This window comes from Monodelphis domestica, chromosome 4 (genome assembly GCF_027887165.1).
Source record: "Monodelphis domestica isolate mMonDom1 chromosome 4, mMonDom1.pri, whole genome shotgun sequence".
In the NCBI taxonomy this organism is placed as follows: domain Eukaryota; kingdom Metazoa; phylum Chordata; class Mammalia; order Didelphimorphia; family Didelphidae; genus Monodelphis; species Monodelphis domestica.
In genome coordinates this window covers 14,368,689-14,387,967 of record NC_077230.1, presented here as the reverse complement: position 1 = coordinate 14,387,967, position 19,279 = coordinate 14,368,689, and the positions used below count along the sequence as shown (strand labels likewise).

Genomic DNA, 19,279 nt, shown 5'->3' with positions numbered 1-19,279 from the left:
ATTTAATGTGCTTCTTTTCCATCTTTGTCTAAGAAAGGTGAGGAGAGAACATGTTCACTCTTTTAATTACATTTTACTTAATTCCCAAAGTATGTGCATCATCGCAGACCTGTTATTACAGAAAATATCATTATGAAAATTCTGCAAAGGTGATTCATCGATCAGAAATAAACAGATGTCTATGTAAAACTCTGGGTGAATTATATGTCCTAGGATCCACAAAGTAGTTTATTGGCCAATTTAAGAATTAGAAATTGAGTTTTGTTGTTTTCGGAGAAGATACCTTATGTTTGTCTGCTTGTGTTAAAAGAAAATTTATCAATGAGAGGATGAGAAATATACAATAAAGCGAAAAAATGGCAGCAAAGTGGCATAGCGAATAGAGAGTATTTCTGAATCAGGAGACCTGAGATTGAATCCTGCCTCAGACATTAGCTGTGTGATGCTGGGTAAATCACTTAACTTTTGCACCTCAGTTTCCTTATTTGTAAAATGGTGATTAAAATAGATCTTTGAAAAATTGATTTGAGTATCAAATGAGATAATATATGTAAGGTGATTTGCAAATCCTAAAATGCTATTTGATACTAGCTATTATTAATAAGTTAGATCATGCATCTTTCTAGAAATATTAGTCTTTCTAGAGATACAAGCCAATCTTATGTCCAGCACTGCCAAGATTTATTATATACCGAGTAAATTTTCTGAATAACTGAACCCTAAGTACTCTTATTTTTACAGTTTTGAAAAAAATCATTCTAAAATGTATTATATGCTTCCTTTCCTTATTAGAAATAAAATAACTGAAAATATCTATAAAATCAAACACTCTCCTGCTGATTCATTATTTAGATTACACCCCCAAACTAGGGGTGCTACCTAAGACTGTCCTAGACCTTTCTCTCTTTCTATATACACTCTTTGTTGGTGGCTACTTTAGTTCCTATTGATTTATTGTATCTATGCAAATGATGTATAAATCTACTTTGAAGGGTAGTATATATGTTCAAAACTGAACCTATCTTCCCTCTCAACCTCGGCTCTCTTCTAAACTTCTTTATTTTGTCAAAGATACTATCCTTCTTCTAATCTCCCAGATCTGCAGACTTGGCATTTTCCTTGACTCCTGTATATAAAATCAGTTCCCAAATCTTGCCCTCTCCACCTCCCTAATAGCTCTTGTATTTGACCCCTTCTTTCTACTTACACAATTTCCAACTTAGTTCAAAGGTCCTCCTCACCTCTTGCCTAGACTAACTGCAGTGACCTCCTAATCAGTCTTCCTCCTTTAAGCCTTTTCCCACCTCAAGCTATCTTCCACACTGATGCCAACGTGATTTTCCTTAACTGCTGATCTGGCCATCGATAGACTCCAATGGCTTCTTATTGCATCTAGAATCAAAGGAACTTTTAAGGCCCATTACAATCTTCTTCAGCATCACAGCTGAACATTACAATGCTGGCTTCAGCATATCTGGCCTATTACTCTTCTTCTAACCCTTTGTACTCCAGTTAAACTAGTTTTGTGTTTCAGGAAAAAAGTTCAACTCTGACACTACAACTCCCAGTTCTGTGCTGTTGCTCTGGCTGTCTCCCATGGCTGGTTCACACTCCCTCCTCACCTCGGTCCCAAAGAATCCTTCTTTTCTTTCAAGGTACAACTCAAGGACCACTTTCTCCATGAAGTCTATCCTGATCCTCTCAGCTGCTAATACCCCTTCTTTAAAGAGCCTTGAATTTGATTACTTTGTGTTTATTTATATTTACTTTTTTGTGTGTTTACTTTGCATATATTTGTAAATGTCCTTTCCCCCACTTAGAAAGCAAACTATTGGCCAGTAGGACTCAAGTTCCATTATCTGGGTTTGTATCTCTAGGGCCTAGCACAGAGTAGGTGTTTAGGAAATAGTTTATGACTGATAACAGCCATTTCTTGAGGAACTGACCATCATGAACTCAGCTGTTTCAGACTATTGTGATTTTTTTAAGGTGTGGAATCTTCTGCCTCCTTTTTCACTGTAAGCTGTTATCAAGGGCTGTAAAATGAACTCAGTGCTCAAAGACTTTTCTTCTTATGTATATATTGGTTATATGAGAACTCAAAATATAGCTATCATAGCAGAAGACAACTGAATTATGGCTGACATGTAATGTAATAGAGATTTTTAGTAGAGCTTTTTCTTATAGATAACTGAAGACTCAAAGAATTTTCAAACAGTATCACTGTTTGAATTGACTGTTTGAATCACTGACTTGAATTGAATAGATAATTTGTAGATTTTTAATTTTTTTTCTTATTAAATTATTTTTAGTCAAATCCAACTCTTCATGACTATACTTGGGGTTTTGTTGGAAAAGACACTGAAAGTGGTTTGCCATGTCCTTCTCCAGTTCATTTTACAGTTGAGGAAATTGAGGCAAACAGGCTTAAGTGACTGGCCACGGGTCATGAAGCTAATGTGTCTGAGGCCAGATATGAACTCAGGATGAGGAACTTTCTTGACTCCAAGCTCAGTATTCTATCCATTGTGCCACTTAGAATTTACATAAGAGAAAAAAAATCTAAAGAAATTATCAAACTTTCATGCCTATTAATAGAATGCAAAAATTTTAAAATTCTATTTTATTTTTCTTAGGCACTGTAAGCATCAAAATTTCAATAAACAAACTGTATATAAAACTGTGAACTTCAATTACATACAATTTCATTTTATACAATAAAAACCTTCCCTTCTTTCTCTAATAAATGTCCTGAAGAATTCAATTTTGGCTATAAACTATTTAAACAAGTCATCCATATGATATAATGGAAAGGATGCTGAACTTCAAGTCACAAGACCTGGGCCCAAATACTTAATATCCATTTATCAGTGGACACTGGGTGAAACATTTAATTCCTTTAGGTCTCAAACTCTTCACCTGTCAAATGAGGGGATTAAACTGATCTTTAAGGTTTATTCCAGTTCAATCTATGATTCCATGTGTAGAGGATGCTACTTGTTCTCCCCAGGCCTTGGGCCCTCAGGGGTTGACTGGGTCAGATGCTGAAGGCACTTGGCACAGTTCCTACTTATGGTTATAAAATGGTGACCTGGGTGAAGATAGATGTAGCACTATGATCCAGGACTAGTCTTCAGAAATATGTAGGCTGGTCAAGTTCCAAATGAAGTGATAGAACTCTACCTGCTTCACTGATTGGTTAAATATTCCAAGGCTCATGTGGCACTGCTTACGAAACAAATCTCAAATAAACTAGTGCAGAAAAAGAGTTGTGGTTCTGGACAGACAACTGATTGATTTGGGCAGGTCTAGTGGGGAAATGAGGAAAGGAGGGAATAGCTGCACTAATCCATTTCATTAAGCATTTCCATCTATCATGGCTGTTGTTGTCTAGTAAAAGAAGCTTTTTATTGTTTTAAGTGCCATTTTTGACTGATTCCCAGCTCCTTTTGACCTTCCGACCATTTTATTACCCTGAGAACACAGCAGCTAGACCGACTTCATGATACGGTTATGGTTTTGGTTAGAACTGCTTTCTTTCTTTTTTCCTTTTCTGTTGGTTTTTTTTAACCCTTATTTTCTGTTTTAGAGAAATAACTCTAAGACAGAAAGGTAAAGGCTAGGCAGACAGGGTTAAGTGATTTGATCAGGGTTACACAGCTAGGAAGTGTCTGAGGTCACATTTGAACTCAGATCCTTTCAACTCCTGGCCTGAAGCTCTACCCATTGTGCCACTAGCTGCCCCTTGTTATTAGCTTTTGTTAAACTGCTCCTGATGTACCTTTTCCCTTGGGTGTTGCATTCCTGTTTATATCTAGAACCAAGGTGCCGGTCATTTACCATTAGGCATAGCATATAGATTGTTCCCGCTGTGTGGCCATGACCAGTTTGAGGCCAAGGATGGGTGCCACATGCTTAGTCACACAGCTAGGCTGGGTCAAAGGCAGGACTTGAACCATATCTTCCTGACTCGAAGGCTCTATTCACTATGGGTATTACACGATTTTATAAATGCAGAAAAGAAGGCTGAGGAGATAAAATAACTTGTTTATGGCCATATAGCTGTAGTAGTGAATCTATGGTACGCATACCAGATGGGCACTCAGAGCCCACAGAATTTGCCAGAGTTTGTTACTAGAAAGCCAGAGGGATGCAGGGCCAGGCTTTCGCCCTCCTCCTCTTCATGGGCACCAAGGACATTTCTCACATGACTCATCCCTCTAAAAGGTATGCCATCACTGCAATATAGCTAGTAAATGTCAAAGATTTGAACCCTAATTCCAAATCTTGGACTCTTCCCATCATACCATGTTGCCTCTTAACTATTCCAATAGATGTGTCAAGTTCCACAATGTGCGTTTTGAAGTGGGCCTAAGCCCTGGGAGACTCTATCTCCTAGGACTCTCTACTGCAACTTCCTCTGAAGCATCCCACTTCCTTTGTGGGAGGTGCAGAGGGAGAATAAAAGAGAAGAGGAGTGCAGGTTTTGGTGCCTTTTTCCCCTGAACCTGGGTGGAGAGCTTTGATCCCTGCCCAGCTGCCAGAGATCAAACTTTCCCTGACTTTCCCAAACTTTCTTTTCCTTTCCTATCCCAAAATAAACTACCTAACTTTCTGTGGAATCTAGCTTAATTTAATTTAACTCCCAAGCCCTAACTTGAGGGGTGGGGGGTAGGGGGAACCCCAGCTACCTTCCTTCCTTTCTTTCCCTACCACAACAGGTATCTCCTTAAAGGAAATTTTAACAATAGAAACGATACAAAATATTGTATCAACATAAATGAAACTAATGTGATTTTATAAAGTTGGTTCTGGGAAATTTTATGTGTAAATGAACTTTTTAGCTAATGATAGAATTTAAGAATAAGCCAATAAAAAGTTCACCCATTTCTTTCTTCTTAAGATGGCAATTCCAAGGTAAAATGAAATATTACAAATTTAAATTTTGGTGGGTCTAAAATACTAAACATTATTAGAAGTTGCCCTGGAATACATACTAATTTAAATGCAAAATGAATTTTGACTTGATTGGATATATGTATACAAAATGAATTGTAATCACTTATATCAGAGGTCCTCAAACTTTTTCAATCTAAGGATCACTTAAGAGAGCCTCCATGGACCACTCATCACACACTTGAGTGTGATAGCCTATCACAAAAAATGTTACAAACTACTGATACCTGTTCTTTAACTGACAAGTTTGCAAATATTTGCTCTAATGTTCATTCCTATTTTCTGTCTCTGACTCATTTATGAAAAGTGAGCGCTGATTTATGAGATATGGTATAATGTGGGTAGGTATGGACATATTGTAATCTGCATGTAGGGAACTAGTCAATAAATGAGATCAGTGATCTATTTAAGTATGAGTGAAAGATGGTCTAGGTGGCCATCCTAAATTTTAAATGGTTCAAATCTGTTTTCCTAGGAAACAAAAGCATGGGGCTCAGTAGATAACAAACCAGATCTGGAGATAGGAGGTCCTGGGTTCAAATCTGACCTTAGACACCTCTTAGCTGTGTGACCTTGGGGAAGCAGACCCTAAGGCCCAATTGCCTAGCCCTTATGGTACTCTGCCTTGGAAATGATATTTAGCATTGATTCTAAGACTGAAGGTAAGGGTTAAAAAAAAAAAAAAGAAAAAGGGCTAAAAACCTTTTCGCATTGAAATCACTTTATTGAACTAACTTATGAGATCTCATGAATCACATGCACAATTATTATCTTAGGATGTTTTGGGGCTAATAACAAAGCATACAAAATGAAACCCAAATGATTTCTTTCTCCATTAAAAGAATATCAATTGTAAGGTTGGTGCTGAAATTGTTAACTTTTTTTTTGTTAATAAATATTACCTCTTCCATGAAACCTGCCCTGATTCTTCTCATCGGCAAGGAAATGTTCCTTCTCAGAACTCATCTACTTTGTTTTCTAAATCTCATGCATTTATTGTATATTTTGGATTATACTTATTTGTGTATGTATCACAAATCCATATTAGGCTGCAAACTCCATGAAGGCAGGGACATGAGTTCCTATTGCACAGAATGGGCACTTAGTGACTATCCATTTAACTTAACTACAATTACAAAAGGCCTTCTTGATGGAAAAACTCAGCTTCCTATATTAAGTTAATGAAGATGAAGTACAGAGACTCTTATACATACTAAAGATCATGTATTTAATAGCCACTTACTTGCTGCTGCAAAGAAGAAGATTCTGGGGGCAAATTGTGGGATGACCTGCTACGAGGTGGTGGCTGTGGTGGGGCTTCAAGGGTTTGTTGAGAAGTGGGTTGAGGGATGGATGAAGTCATAGGAATGAGAGGCTCCTGCATCTTCTGAATAGATGAAGAAGAGGAAGGTGGGGCAGGAGCAACGGTCTGAGGCTTTAATGGTTCAGGGAGTAAAGATGAACCTAAAAATATAGCGAAAGTTTCAAAGTTACTAGATGATTTCTAGGAAGTCACAGTTTTGACTCCCTCAGTAAAATGTATTGTGGGGCATCCCTGTCCCTTTCTCCCCTTCAAAGAAGAAGTAACAATTTAAGTTTATGGCACTTAGTAAAAATATGTTATACAACTAATTTGAGGATTTGGAAACAGTCTTCATTATTGTTGGGGCTTTTAGTCAGCAAACACCAATTAAAGAGCTAGGGGAAATGAAAAGAAGCAAACTTAGTATTGCAAATATACTTCTTACCTTTTGGTGCTTGAGATGATTTATTTGGGGCTTCAGTGGCGATCTTTCCAGTAGTAGCACGGGAAAGGGTTTGTGGTGCGCTAATAATTCCAACACGGGGTGGGATAGCCTTGAACAAAGTAAATGCAAGACTTGTGAAATGAACCGATTTCGAATAGTATCTACTTTAACATGAATAACAAAATGACCAATTATTGTTCCAGAAGACTGATGGTGAAACATGCCTCCTCTCTCCTTTCAAAAGAGAGGTATGGAATGAGTCAAGTCAAATCAACAAGAAGTTTTTAAGTACTTACTGTGTGCCTGGCATTATGCTTGGGCTATGCTATTTTTCAGAGGTTATATTTGTTGTGCAGTGGTGTCTGATGCATGGTGACCCTATCTGAAGTTTTCTTGGTAAAGATACTGGAGTAGTTTGCCATTTCCTTCTCCAGCTCATTTTAGAACAAGAGGAAACAGACAAACAGGGTCAAGTGACTTTCCAGGAGTTATTCGGCTAGTAAATATCTAAGGGCAGATTTGAACTCAGGAAGATGAATATTTCTGATTCCAGGTTCAGCGCTCTATCCACTGTGCCACCAAACTGCCAGAGAAACAAAAAGCAGATCCAGTGCTTCCTCTTCAGGAGCTCAAAATCTAACCGGAAAGATGCAAATAATTATATCCAAATATATTTATGTGATGCTGTGAACAGAACCTCAAAGGGAAGTACTAGCATCAGAAGAGGAACAGAAAAATCTTCCAGAAGGGATCTGCGCTGAGACTTAAGCCTGAGGAGGCATAGGGGACAGCCACTGAAAATGCCCATGGTTGAGAAACGGAGTAAGAAACCTACAAGAAGGTCGGTGGTATTGAAGGACAGAGGACATGGAGGGGAATAAGGTTAAGAAGACTGGAAAGGTAGGAAGGGGCCACGTTGCTTTTGATATTATTGGCTTTAAAAGCAAAAAAAAAGTTGATCATGGACATAATGGGAAGCCAGTGGTATTGGCTAATTAGAGGGTGGCAGCATTAGACCTGTGCTTCAGGAAAGTCAATTTAACAGCTGAGTAGAGGGCTAACTGGGGTGGGGCAGCCATTCAAAAGCCATTCTGGGGCAATCTGATGAGGGTGGTGGCAGTGTTGAAGGGGAGAAGTACAAAATATATAGATAGATAGAGTAGAATTAATTAGATTTTGAATAGCATACTGGGACTGAGAGAAAATAAGGCAGGGAAAATGATATGTAGGCTGTGAATCTTGGTAACTGGAAAGTTGTCATGTTTACAATAGTAATGGGGAAGTTAGGAAGATGGGAGAGTTTTGGAGGAAAGAGAATGAGTTTAGCATTGAGTGTAAGATGCCTACAGGACATCCAATTACAGATATCTAAAAAGTAGTTGGAGAAGTAAGGAGAGAGATTAGGGCTGGATGAAGATCTGGGAATCATCTGCATAGAGATAATAATTGCACAGAAGTGGATGAGATCACCAAATGAAATGGTATCGAGGGAGAAGAGAAGAGGACCTATGGCAGAGACTTGGGGATATATCCATGGTTAGTGGTTAAGACTTGAATGACAATTCACAAAGGAGACTGAGGAGTGGTCAAACCAGAGAGCAATGTCATTAAAATCTAAAGGGAAGAGAGTGATTGACAGTAAAAAGAGCAAAGTGATCAAGAAGAATGAAGATTGAGACAAGACAATTGAGTGTGCAGATGATAAGGGAGAAAGGAAGGTGAATTGATTGAGAAGATGGGATAGAATGAAATTGTACATTTTTGACAATGCAAAGAACCACCTTTTTTGTGAGATGGGTGAAAGAGGAGGTAGTGACAGAAGGGACTGCTATGATGGTAAACGAGAAGGAAAGGTGAAAAGGGAGCTCTTGACAAAATGGCCTCATATTTTTTCAGTGAATTACAAAATATTTCCACTTCAGTCTTGGAAGGTTTGAAGAGTGATGAAATGACTTGGAAAAAGTAATTTGATGAGTGGGATAGTGAACTGATTAGGGAAGTATAAATAGACTGCCCTATAACATGAAAGCCCAGGGGAGACACGTAACATGAATTTCTAGTGGAAACAAACAATGATTTTTCATCATCTTTGCTCAGTAGCAAATGAAAAAGAGCCAAGGCAGGGGATAATAGGAGTGACCTAAGGTGGGGTCTTGGGAAGGCCAAAAAGAAATACATTTACCAAGATCACCAATGAACCATAGAGGAATGTCTTGACTTCTGAATGAATTGGGTTTATGTGAGATGATGCCAAAAGGCAGCAGCCTCACCCTTTCTTCCAGAGTCATCAAAGTCCAGTGGAAAGATAAATCAGGATGCCTGGAGATGACTGGAGGAGCAGTGGATGACTTTGGCATCTTCCATGTCTGACAACTTTAAAAGACTAAGTTCCAAGAACACACCCCGATGCCTGCTTCAGGTACCTTCATGGCCAATTGGAACAAACTGTTCTCATTTATCCACTCAGCTTGGGAAAATATTCACATGTATGGGGTAGACATCCCCCTTAACTCACCAATGGATCTGAGGTCTGGGGTTACCCGCAACCTGATTTAGCCCATCTGCTGAGACGGTTTTATCAAAAGGGTAGCCACTAGACATGCTACAGCTTCTTGAATTCACGGATAAGAATTGGACAAAAGGTGAACACCAAAGGTGGGTGAGCAGCCTTGAAAAGGGATTGGCAAGTCCTCACAGCAGAGATATTAGTCCTCCCTGAACATCCCATATAACCCACCTTCCTGAATTCATATCTTGGTTTCAGACACTGCCTAGTTGGGTGACCCTGGTCAAGTCACTTAAGCCTGATTATCTTTGTTTCCTCATCTGTGAAATGAGTTGAAGAAGGAAATGGTAAACCCCTCCATTATCTTTCCCAGGAAAACCCCAACTGAAGGACTAAACAACAACAACAAAAATCTCTTCACTGGAAACAAGTTTATAATATAAAATAAATGGATGATGCAATAATTAATTGCATTTATTATGAAGGAAAGTCTTATTGGGAAACATTAACATGCAGAAGATGGAAACATTAACATGCAGAAGATATGGGGGGGGAAAGATTTTGTCATGATGAAAAAGGCATTAAGATCATAAAAGGTATCATTAGAACTTGTTCACATAGACTTCATTTCATATGGAACCTGCTTTGCTTTGTCTGGGAAAACCAAAAATCTTTGAAATATACTGAAAATATTTCTTTTAAGAGATTAAATTGCTACAGCTAGACATATTCATGGGTTGAATGTCCTCATATTCTTTTAACACTAATATATCCTATATGCTGAGCAACTTTAAAGGAAAGCGGCTAATTTTCATGTGGAGAAGTAGCAGAGATTCTATCATATATGAAAAATGTTCTTTTCCCCAAAGTTTTTAAAAACCAATGAAAACTAATCTAATTGCAATTTTGACCTGCCACAAAGCATAAACTGGCCCACTGGTTACTTTCTATCTCCTTCCTGCCTCTAAACCATTTCTCAGGTATGGAAGACACTCCTTGCTCACTGCTGCCTCTTAATGGTACCTAGCTTTCTTCAAAGCTCAGTGAGAGCCTGCCCTACTATTCAAAGCCTATCTAATCACTACCTCCATACCCCTCCTCCCCTTCTACCTTTTGAAATGACTTTCTATTGTCTTAGATGTGCACATATTGTAATTCCTTTGTAGAATGTAAATGCTCTGAAAGCGAGACTGTTTAGCCTGATATTCCTGGGTTTCAGCACAGAGTATATTGTCAATAAATATTTGTTGAGTTGAATTCCTATACTTTATGGCTTCTTTGCTCTACTATAATTCCCAGTTATTGGATCTCTACTCTAATTACTTCCCAAATTCCTCATAACCTTAACTAAATACTTAACCAATGGTTCCCAGTTCTTTACTCCTCAAGGTGCCAACTTCCCTGACATTCACTAAGTCCTTAGGTACTTGGGTGTATATTCTTCTAATAATTTTTTACTCTCTATTTTTTGGTTTCTTTTATTTTTATTGTTTAAAAGTTAAAAAAAAAAGTATTACCATCTCTTTTCAATGACTCCCCTACTCCCCATACAGAACTGTATGCATGCAACAAAGAACAGGTAAGTCAAACACATTGGGAATGTCTGAAAATATAAGGCTCTTGGTATACCTATAATCCATCATCTTGCTACCAGGAGTTGTCCCCCTATGCTATGGCCAATACATTTTATTGATGCCTTGTCTTTACAATTCAGCTGTTCCACATTAGCTCCTGTTCAACCTTACTTTGGCACAAAGACAAACAGACAAAAACATCTAGTGATTGAATCTTACAGTGTCTACAATACACTGTCTCGGTGATCCTCCTTTGTATAGCTCTGTCACAAGGAGGAGATAGATGTCATTTTTGATACTCAACTTTTACTGGTTTTTCATTTTGATCAGATTTCGACTTTTCTTCTCTGACCTTTTCATTTACATTATTGTCACTCTTTATTTTGCTTTGCAATCAATACTTGTACAAAACTGCTGACATTTCTCTGAATTACTTCTATTTATCAATTCTTATTTCAGTCCCTAGCATATAGTAAGCACTTATGAAATCCTTTATCTGTCTTACTATATGTTGATCTTTTATTAAAACAGAAAAAGGCCCCAGGATACCTAGGTACTGGGAAAACTGGAAAGTAGTCTCAAAGAAACTAGGCTTATAGCAACATTTCACATTATCTATTACAAGAGATACATGACCTACATATTTTAGAAAATTACACAGAACTGTCACACAATGGCCAAGGAGAATTTGTAACTAAAATGAGGTAGGGTTGATCACAGAAGATAGAAATGGGTAATCAAATTGAAAAGCTTTTATGTAAATAAGATTAATGAAGTTGGAATTAGAAGTTGAACAGTGAAATGAGAAAAAAAAAATCTGAGTAACTTTCTCTGACCTTAGTCAGAAAACTATATATCAAGGAAATTGATACAATATTCTGTCTTAGTGTGATTTTAAAGCTTTCACAGCTTTAGAGTTTAAAGTTGCACTATGATTCCTAGGATACTCTATATAAGAATAACCTAAATATAGAAATGATTCATGTGGGTTTCTTTTTTTGTCCTACAACTTTATTCAAGTTATCAACTATTTCAATTAATTTTTAGTTGACTCTCTAAGGTTCTCTAGCCAGACCATGTATTAAGCTATAAAAACTAATCATTTTATTTCCTCTTTGCCCAAGATATTGTCTCACTTTTTTTCCTGTCTCATTGTAAGAGTTCTAGTATTTCTAGTATTATCTCAAAAAATATTGATGATAATAGGATTCTGACTCAGTTTTTTTCTCTTCCATTAATTCCTTTTTTACTATCAAAATTTTTAACTAAAAATTTTTATTGACATGTTTTTTTAATATTTCAAACATTTCTAGATTACCCCAATTCCATAAGAGCTCTCTTTGTAACAAAGTAAAATAATTATGCAACTAACAATACTGTAACCTCATCTGAAAGTAATGTAATACTCTATATTATATCCATGGTACTCTCACCTCTACCAAAAAAAAATTTTTTTAATGAACAGGAACCTATTTTCTTTCCCTTCCATTCTGCTGAAAAAAAAAAAGAAAAACAAATTCTTTTTAACAGATATGTATGGTCAAGCAAAACAAATTCTCTGAATGGCTGTATACAAAAATATATACATTTGATTCTATACCTTAAAAGGACTTATTGTTCCGTTTGAATCACTGGTGGCCATTTTATTGAACATAGCAAAGAACTGTAAATAAGGTGGGTATCTTAATGGGTAATGACTGAAAAACCTCTGGCATGTGATTTTTTTTTTAAGCATTTAACTTTATTTTCAATTACAGGTAAAGAAAACTTTATAATATTCTTTCTGAAAATTTTGACTGAAATTCTTTGTTCCTTCCTTTCCCCAATCCTTGGAAAGGTTATCAATTTGATATACTTTATACATGTGCAGTCATGCAAAACATTTCCATATTAGCCATTTTGCAGAAGAAAACACAGACACCTCCCCCCCCCCCCCCAATGCCTCAAGATAAGGAAAGTTTAAAAAGTTTGCTTCAATCTGCATTCTGACTGCATCAGTTCTTTCTCAGGAGGTAGAAAGCATTTTTCATCATGAGTCTTTCATACCTGTCTTGCATCACTATATTGCTGAAAATAGCCAAGACATTCACAGCTGATCGACATATTTATTATGGCTGTAACTGTGTGCAATATGCTTCTGGTTCAGCTTACTTCACTGTGCCTCAGTTCATGTAAGTCTTCCCAGGTCTCTCTAAAAGTATCCAGATCATCATTTCTTACAGCACAACAGTTGATATGTGAATTTAAGAGAATGTTATTTTTCCTTCCTAAAAATTTTTTTATTATGATCGTAGCCATCTAATATACATTAAAAAAAAAAAACAACTAACCTGCCATCTATGTATTGGCTCTAAGGCAGAAGAGTGGTAAGGACTAAGAAATGGAGGTTAAGGGATTTTCCCAGGGTGAGACACCTGGGAAGTGTTTGAAGCCACCTGGTTAACATACGGTTAAAAATAAAAAAGCAACCTCCAAAGTTTATTAGAGAAGTCCATGATTTTATATACAATCTCTTGTTTGATCTTTACATATTGATATGTCTTTGTGTATTTATGGTGAAATTCATAATAAAATGTTCTTTAAGGATAACAATATTCCATTAAATTCAAATATCAGAAGTTATTCAGTCATTATTCAACTTAAGGATACTCATTTTGTTTTTCAGTTCTTAACTATTATAAATAGTATTTCCATGAATATTTTGAAGTATGCTGAATCTTTCTTTGTGTATGACTTCATGAGATCTTGGTTCTAGCCTTGGAAGGTACTTCTGAGGCCATTTAACTAGGTGAGGTCAAGTAGATTGCTACAAAGTCATACAGGAAGTAGGAACTATAGATAGGATAAGGATCCTGGTCCTCTGATTCTACACCTAGTGCTTTTTCTCCTATAATATGCTGGCTTCCTTGGGGTTGAAGTCCTAAAGTGGAATTAGTGGGTCAAAGACTATGGACAGTCAAGTCACTTTTCTTATAGAATTATAAATTGACATTGAGAATGGTTGTATTACTTCCATCCTTCACCAAGAGTGTTATTTTTTTTTAAACCCTTACCTTCTGTCTTGGCTCCAAGGCAGAAGAGTGGTCAGGGCTAGGCAGTGGGGGTCAAGTGACTTGCCCAGGGTCACACAGCTGGGAAGTGTCTGAGGCCTGATTTGAACCTAGGACCTCCCGTCTCTAGGACTGGCTTTCAATTCACTGAGCTACCCAGCTGCCCCCACCAAGAGTGTTATTAATGCATGTATGGAACATTTTTCTTCTGATTTTTTTTTATTTTTTTTTATAAAAGAAAATAATAAAAGAAAAAGACTGTGTCTCCCTGCCTTGGCCAGGTTGTGACTTCTGTTTCCAACCTGTACTAATTTGGTCTGCCTTAGACAAGCTGAGAACTCACCATATTAATGCCAAACTTTGTGCAGACACATGATTTGGTCCTCTGTAGCTCACAACTCCAATGCTCAAGAATTCCATGAGTTTCAAGATGATAAACACACTGTTCCAATTATTGTTTTTGTTAATATAAAAGATGAAATCTCATTTATTTTAAATTTGCATTTTTCTCAACATTAGTTTTTGAAAAATATTTTCATGCAGTCATTTGTAATTTTGAATTCTTTTGAAAAGTGGTTTTCCTCTGTCCCTTTCTGGAAAAATTTTCTATAGAATAGAGATTCTAAACTTTTTTGTCATGGGCACTTACCTATCCATTTGGCAGTCTGGTGAAGTCTATGGATTCCTACTTAGTGTATAATTTTTAAAGGAATAAAACAAAATACAAAGCAAACCAACTATATTGAGATTCTGTTAGCAAACTGTTTTTTAAAAAAAAATTTATAGACTCCAGGTTAAGAGTCTTTGATACCAAGGAATTGCTCTCGGTGTTTTATACTTTTAGCAATTCCCTATAAATTTTGGATATTTCAATCCAAATATTGGATAATTCAAAGTGAATTGAGATGCACATATTTCCTCCCTCTATCCTTTCTCCTTTACCAATCTTATTATTGATTCTACTTGTGCAATCACGGTTTAATTGGATGTAGTTATGTCATAATTGTTTATTTTATCTTTCATGATCTCCTCTATCCTTTGTTTAATTATGAATTTCCCCCATAGCCATTGTTTTGAAAGGTACAGAATCTCATTCTTTTCTCATTTTAAAAAATATGATATAACCAAACTTTATATATTCAGCTTATGTATCCACGTTGAGTATATTTTGGCCTATGGGGTAAGGTTTTTGTCTAAACCTAATTTCTTTCTAGCTGCTTTCTAATTTTCCCAGCAATTCATGTCAAAAAAAGATCATTTTTTCCACAGCAATTTTTATCCTGAAGTTCAAATGCTAAACAATTCTTTTCAAATTGCTTCTGGTTCTTACTTCTATAGTCTTCTTCCTCAAATTGACTTCTCTGTTTTTAATGATATAGTTTCAATGACTATTGTTTTATCTTTTGAAGTATGAAGATTCTGTGTTCATCTCATTCCAACTTTTCTCACTATTTCCTGGGATTGCAGACTTTTTGTCCTTCCAAATGAATTTTGATGTTATTTTTTTGTCAGTCTCCTAGTATTTCTTGAGTCATCTGATTGGCATGGGACTACATCTATAAATTAATATAGGTAATATTTTTTGTGTTCTACTTTCCTTCAATATGCTGATATTCAAATTCCAGGAAAAGCAATAGTAAATTAAGTAGCATTGAATTCATACCGGTTTGGCTACACTGCTTCCAACAGTTCCTGGGCTTACTGATCCTCCTTGAGGAAAGGACTCATTTTGTCCTAAAATAAAGGTATAATAAAGATATCATTAAAACACACACACATTTTAGAAGTCCATTTTATCATCCGAGTTTAAATGGAAAATTATTCTTGTTTTTTTTTTTACCTGAACTATCTTTTTTTATTGTTCCAGGGCTTTTTGGTGCTTTTAACAGGAAGGAAAAGAAAATTAGTCATGAGAATATGCATGACTCTCTACCCTGAGGATATTAAATGAATGAAGGTTTTCTTGAGTCTGTGTTACATAAAATTTTTAGAGGGGACAACTGGGTGGCTCAGTGGATTGAAAGCCAGGCCTAAAATTGGGAGGTCCTAGGTTCAAATCTGGCCTCAGACACTTCCCAGCTGTGTGACCCTGGGCAAGTCACTTGACCCCCATTGCCTAGCCCTTACCACTCTTCTGCCTTGGAGCCGATACACAACATTGATTCCAAGACGGAAGGTAAGGGTTTTTAAAAAAATTAAAAAATAAAATAAAATAAAATTTTTAGAGTAGACAAGACAACAGCAGTCTGGCAAATGTTACCTGCTATATCTTTCTTAGATACCCCAGGGCTGGGAGGGCCTCCAAGACCTTTTTAGAGAAAGAATAGAAGCTATAAAGCACAGTAAAAGCAGTAAACCATGGAAAGCAAGCACAAAGAGGGCACAATTTAAAAGAATTTCTACGCTAAACTCACTTTTAAAAAGTATGATTTTTGTGGTTTTAAATATTTTAAAAGCAATTATATCAAATCAATTTGAAATAATATTTTTGGATATCTATTTCCAATTTCTAACCCTCAAACAAATGGCTAGAAATGAGATTATTCTTCTCTGGCTCTAAGATTACTGGCATCAAAGTATTTGATAATAAACAAAGATTTTGATTCATGCTTCTCCCATTCTTTAAAGTTAAAACCACCAATAAGTATTATGATAACTGAGTTCTATCTCTATTATTAATAACACAAAGTAAGAAAAATGTCCCCTTAGACATGAATAGGCAGTTTTCATATGATGAAATCAAAACTACCAATAAGCACATGAAAGAGTGTTCTAAATCCCTCTTGATTAGAGAAATGCAAATTAAAACAACTTGGAGATATTACTTTATACCTAGCAGACTGGCTAATATGATAGCAAAGAAAAGTGATAAATGTTGGGGGGGATGTGGCAAAATCAGGACTCTAATACACTGCTGGTGGAGTTGTGAATTGGTTCAACCATTCTGGAGGGCAATTTGGAACTATGCCCAAAGGACTTTAAAAGAATGCCTACCCTTTGACCCAGCGATAACACTGTTTGGGTTTGTACTCCAAAGAGGTAATAAGGAAAAAGATTTGTACAAAAATATTTATAGCTGTATTTTTTGTGGTGACAAAAAATTGGAAAATGAAGGGGTGTCCATTGATTGGGGACTGGCTGAATAAATTGTGGTATCTGATGTTGATGAAATATTATTGTGCTGAAAGGAATAATGAACTGGAGGAATTCCATGTGAACTGGAAAGATTTCCAGGAACTGACGCAGAGTGAAAGGAGCTCAATCAGAGGATATTGTACACAGAAACTGAAACATTGTGGCACAATTAAATGTAACAGATATTTCTACTAGTAGTAATGCAATGATCCAGGACGATCTAGAGGAACTTATGAGAAAAAACACTACCCACATCCAGAGAAAGAACTGTGGGAACCGAAACGCAGAAGAAAAACATATAATCGATCACGTAGTTCGATATGGATATGATTAGGGCTTTAATGTTAAAAGGTCACTCTTGCAAAAAAGAATAACATGGAAATAGGGTTTGAACAATGATACATGTATAACCCAGTGGAATTGCTTGTTAGCTCTGAGAGAGGAGAGGGAAAGGGGGAATCATGAATCATGCAACCATGGAAAAATATTCTAAAGAAAATAAAATAAAAAATAAAATGCCCCCTTAATCTAAATGGACTAAGTGCCTGAATGATGTTGCAATATCATTTCAGAATTGTTAAAAGACTACATATGGGAAAATGAAATGTAATAGAGGTTTTAAGAGTTTAGTAAACTCTTAAAAGGTACTTTAAGGACTTTCCCTAAATGCATTGCATTAAGAGGGTTATTTTTCTTTGAGTGGTTATATGAACATAAATGACAGTCATAATTATTATTGAATTATATATTTTTATTGAAGTAACTCAGAGAATTTTTGATATTTATTATGTCTATGCCCTGACTTAAGGTTCTAAACATGAAATTTAATTAGAAAATAATAAATGGTAGTCACAGTACATTAGTGTTCTGTGTAACTAAATTGGAAATTTTCTAGTTGTACTTAGAAGAAATTGTGCTAACAAAATTATTTTGCTATTCTTTTGACATGTATAACAAAAAGAATAAAACTGGTCAGAGGGATTACTCCAGTAGAGAGAAAGCCAATCCTGGAGATGTGAAGTCCTGAGTTCAAATCTGCCCTTAGACACTTTCTACCTGTGGGATACTTGGCAAGTCACTCACCTCCAAATGCTTAGCCCTTATAGCTCTACTGTCTTGGTACTGAGTATTGATTTTAAGAGAGAAAGTAAGGATTTTTTAAAAGGGTATAATATTCTGAACAAATTTTCTTCTATTCTATAATAGTTCTTATGCTTTTCCTGGAAAATTAAATTCTCCTGCTGAAAATTTTTCTTCCAATTAAAATATTTCGTATGGTTTCAGTGAAAATCTAATTTAAAATAACACTTCCAACAACATTCAGTACATAGAAGATGACTTATGATGAGTCACAATAAAGGTATAAAAATTTATTATATTGGATTTCAAATTTCTAATCCTAAGATTTCAAATATTTTTCAGCAAAATTGCATAACTAAGAAACCTATTACAAGCAACTTAGTTCTTTTATAACTGTGAACATTAAATAATGTCTTGTATGGTAATAAGAAATTGGAAGATGTTGAAATGTTTACTTTGTGTGTTTTGCCTATGAATATTTTTTGGGAAATTAATATATTACCCAGAATACAAAAGAAGGATGATTTTTTTTTGCTGCTTTCCTAAAGTTCATGTATTTTGTTTTAAAGGAGCTGAAGATAATGAAAAGGAAAATGCTTGTTGATTTAATACTCTGATGAAAATATTTTTTAATTCCCAAATTTCAGTACTAGAATAAAAACTATGAAACAAAAAAATACTATAGGCAAGATTTATTTAATGCATAAGATATTCTCCTACATAAAACTCTAACAATTTTTTTCCCAGTTCAGATGTGTGGTTTTATTAGTGTAGATAACCCTCAGTGAAGCAACCAAAGAAATCTTTTACCAAAGGAGATTAAGAATCTAATAAAGTTGCACAGGGTGGGTACCAAGAGTACCACACAAGCTTGTTCAGAGACACAGAGCCATTATGTTTAAGAGGTGGGATTTAAACCCAGATCTCCCTAATCCTGAGCCCAGCTATATCACGTTGCTCCTTGTTGAAATAGGTAAGTTGTTTTTGAACTTTGTAAGCGGACCAAGCAATATTTGTCTAGAAAATTCATAGCCTAATCAGTCATATCCCTTCTTAACAAGCTTGGAAAAAAAAATTTTAACCTTTAAAACCCAAATGTTCTTCAGTTGAAAGGAGAATTTTGTGGTAATAAATACAAGAACATACCAAAATCCAGTCATTTTAACAAATATAAACTGTTACCTCCAAATTCCTTTCTAGAAGGTGCAGGACTCCTATTCCCTTTAAATT

The 19,279-nt window shown here is 35.9% G+C and overlaps 1 protein-coding gene across 11 annotated transcripts in view; it reads right to left on the bottom strand.

Moving 5' to 3' along the window:
• The window catches only part of SYNJ1 (synaptojanin 1), a 132,589-nt gene that overhangs the window by 6,333 nt on the left and 106,977 nt on the right, over positions 1-19,279 (bottom strand). For 6 of the 11 annotated variants that reach the window (XM_056826065.1, XM_056826064.1, XM_007493285.3 and 3 more), the window contains exons 26-31: positions 19,232-19,270; positions 16,095-16,142; positions 15,675-15,713; positions 15,498-15,568; positions 6,705-6,813; positions 6,200-6,420 (exon numbers count right to left, since the gene is read on the bottom strand). In XM_056826065.1, the coding sequence (XP_056682043.1) occupies positions 6,200-6,420; positions 6,705-6,813; positions 15,498-15,568; positions 15,675-15,713; positions 16,095-16,142; positions 19,232-19,270 (527 nt within the window). The remainder of the gene's footprint in view (positions 1-6,199; positions 6,421-6,704; positions 6,814-15,497; positions 15,569-15,674; positions 15,714-16,094; positions 16,143-19,231; positions 19,271-19,279) is intronic. The other 5 variants (XM_056826066.1, XM_007493279.3, XM_007493281.3 and 2 more) reach the window with 3 other exon arrangements.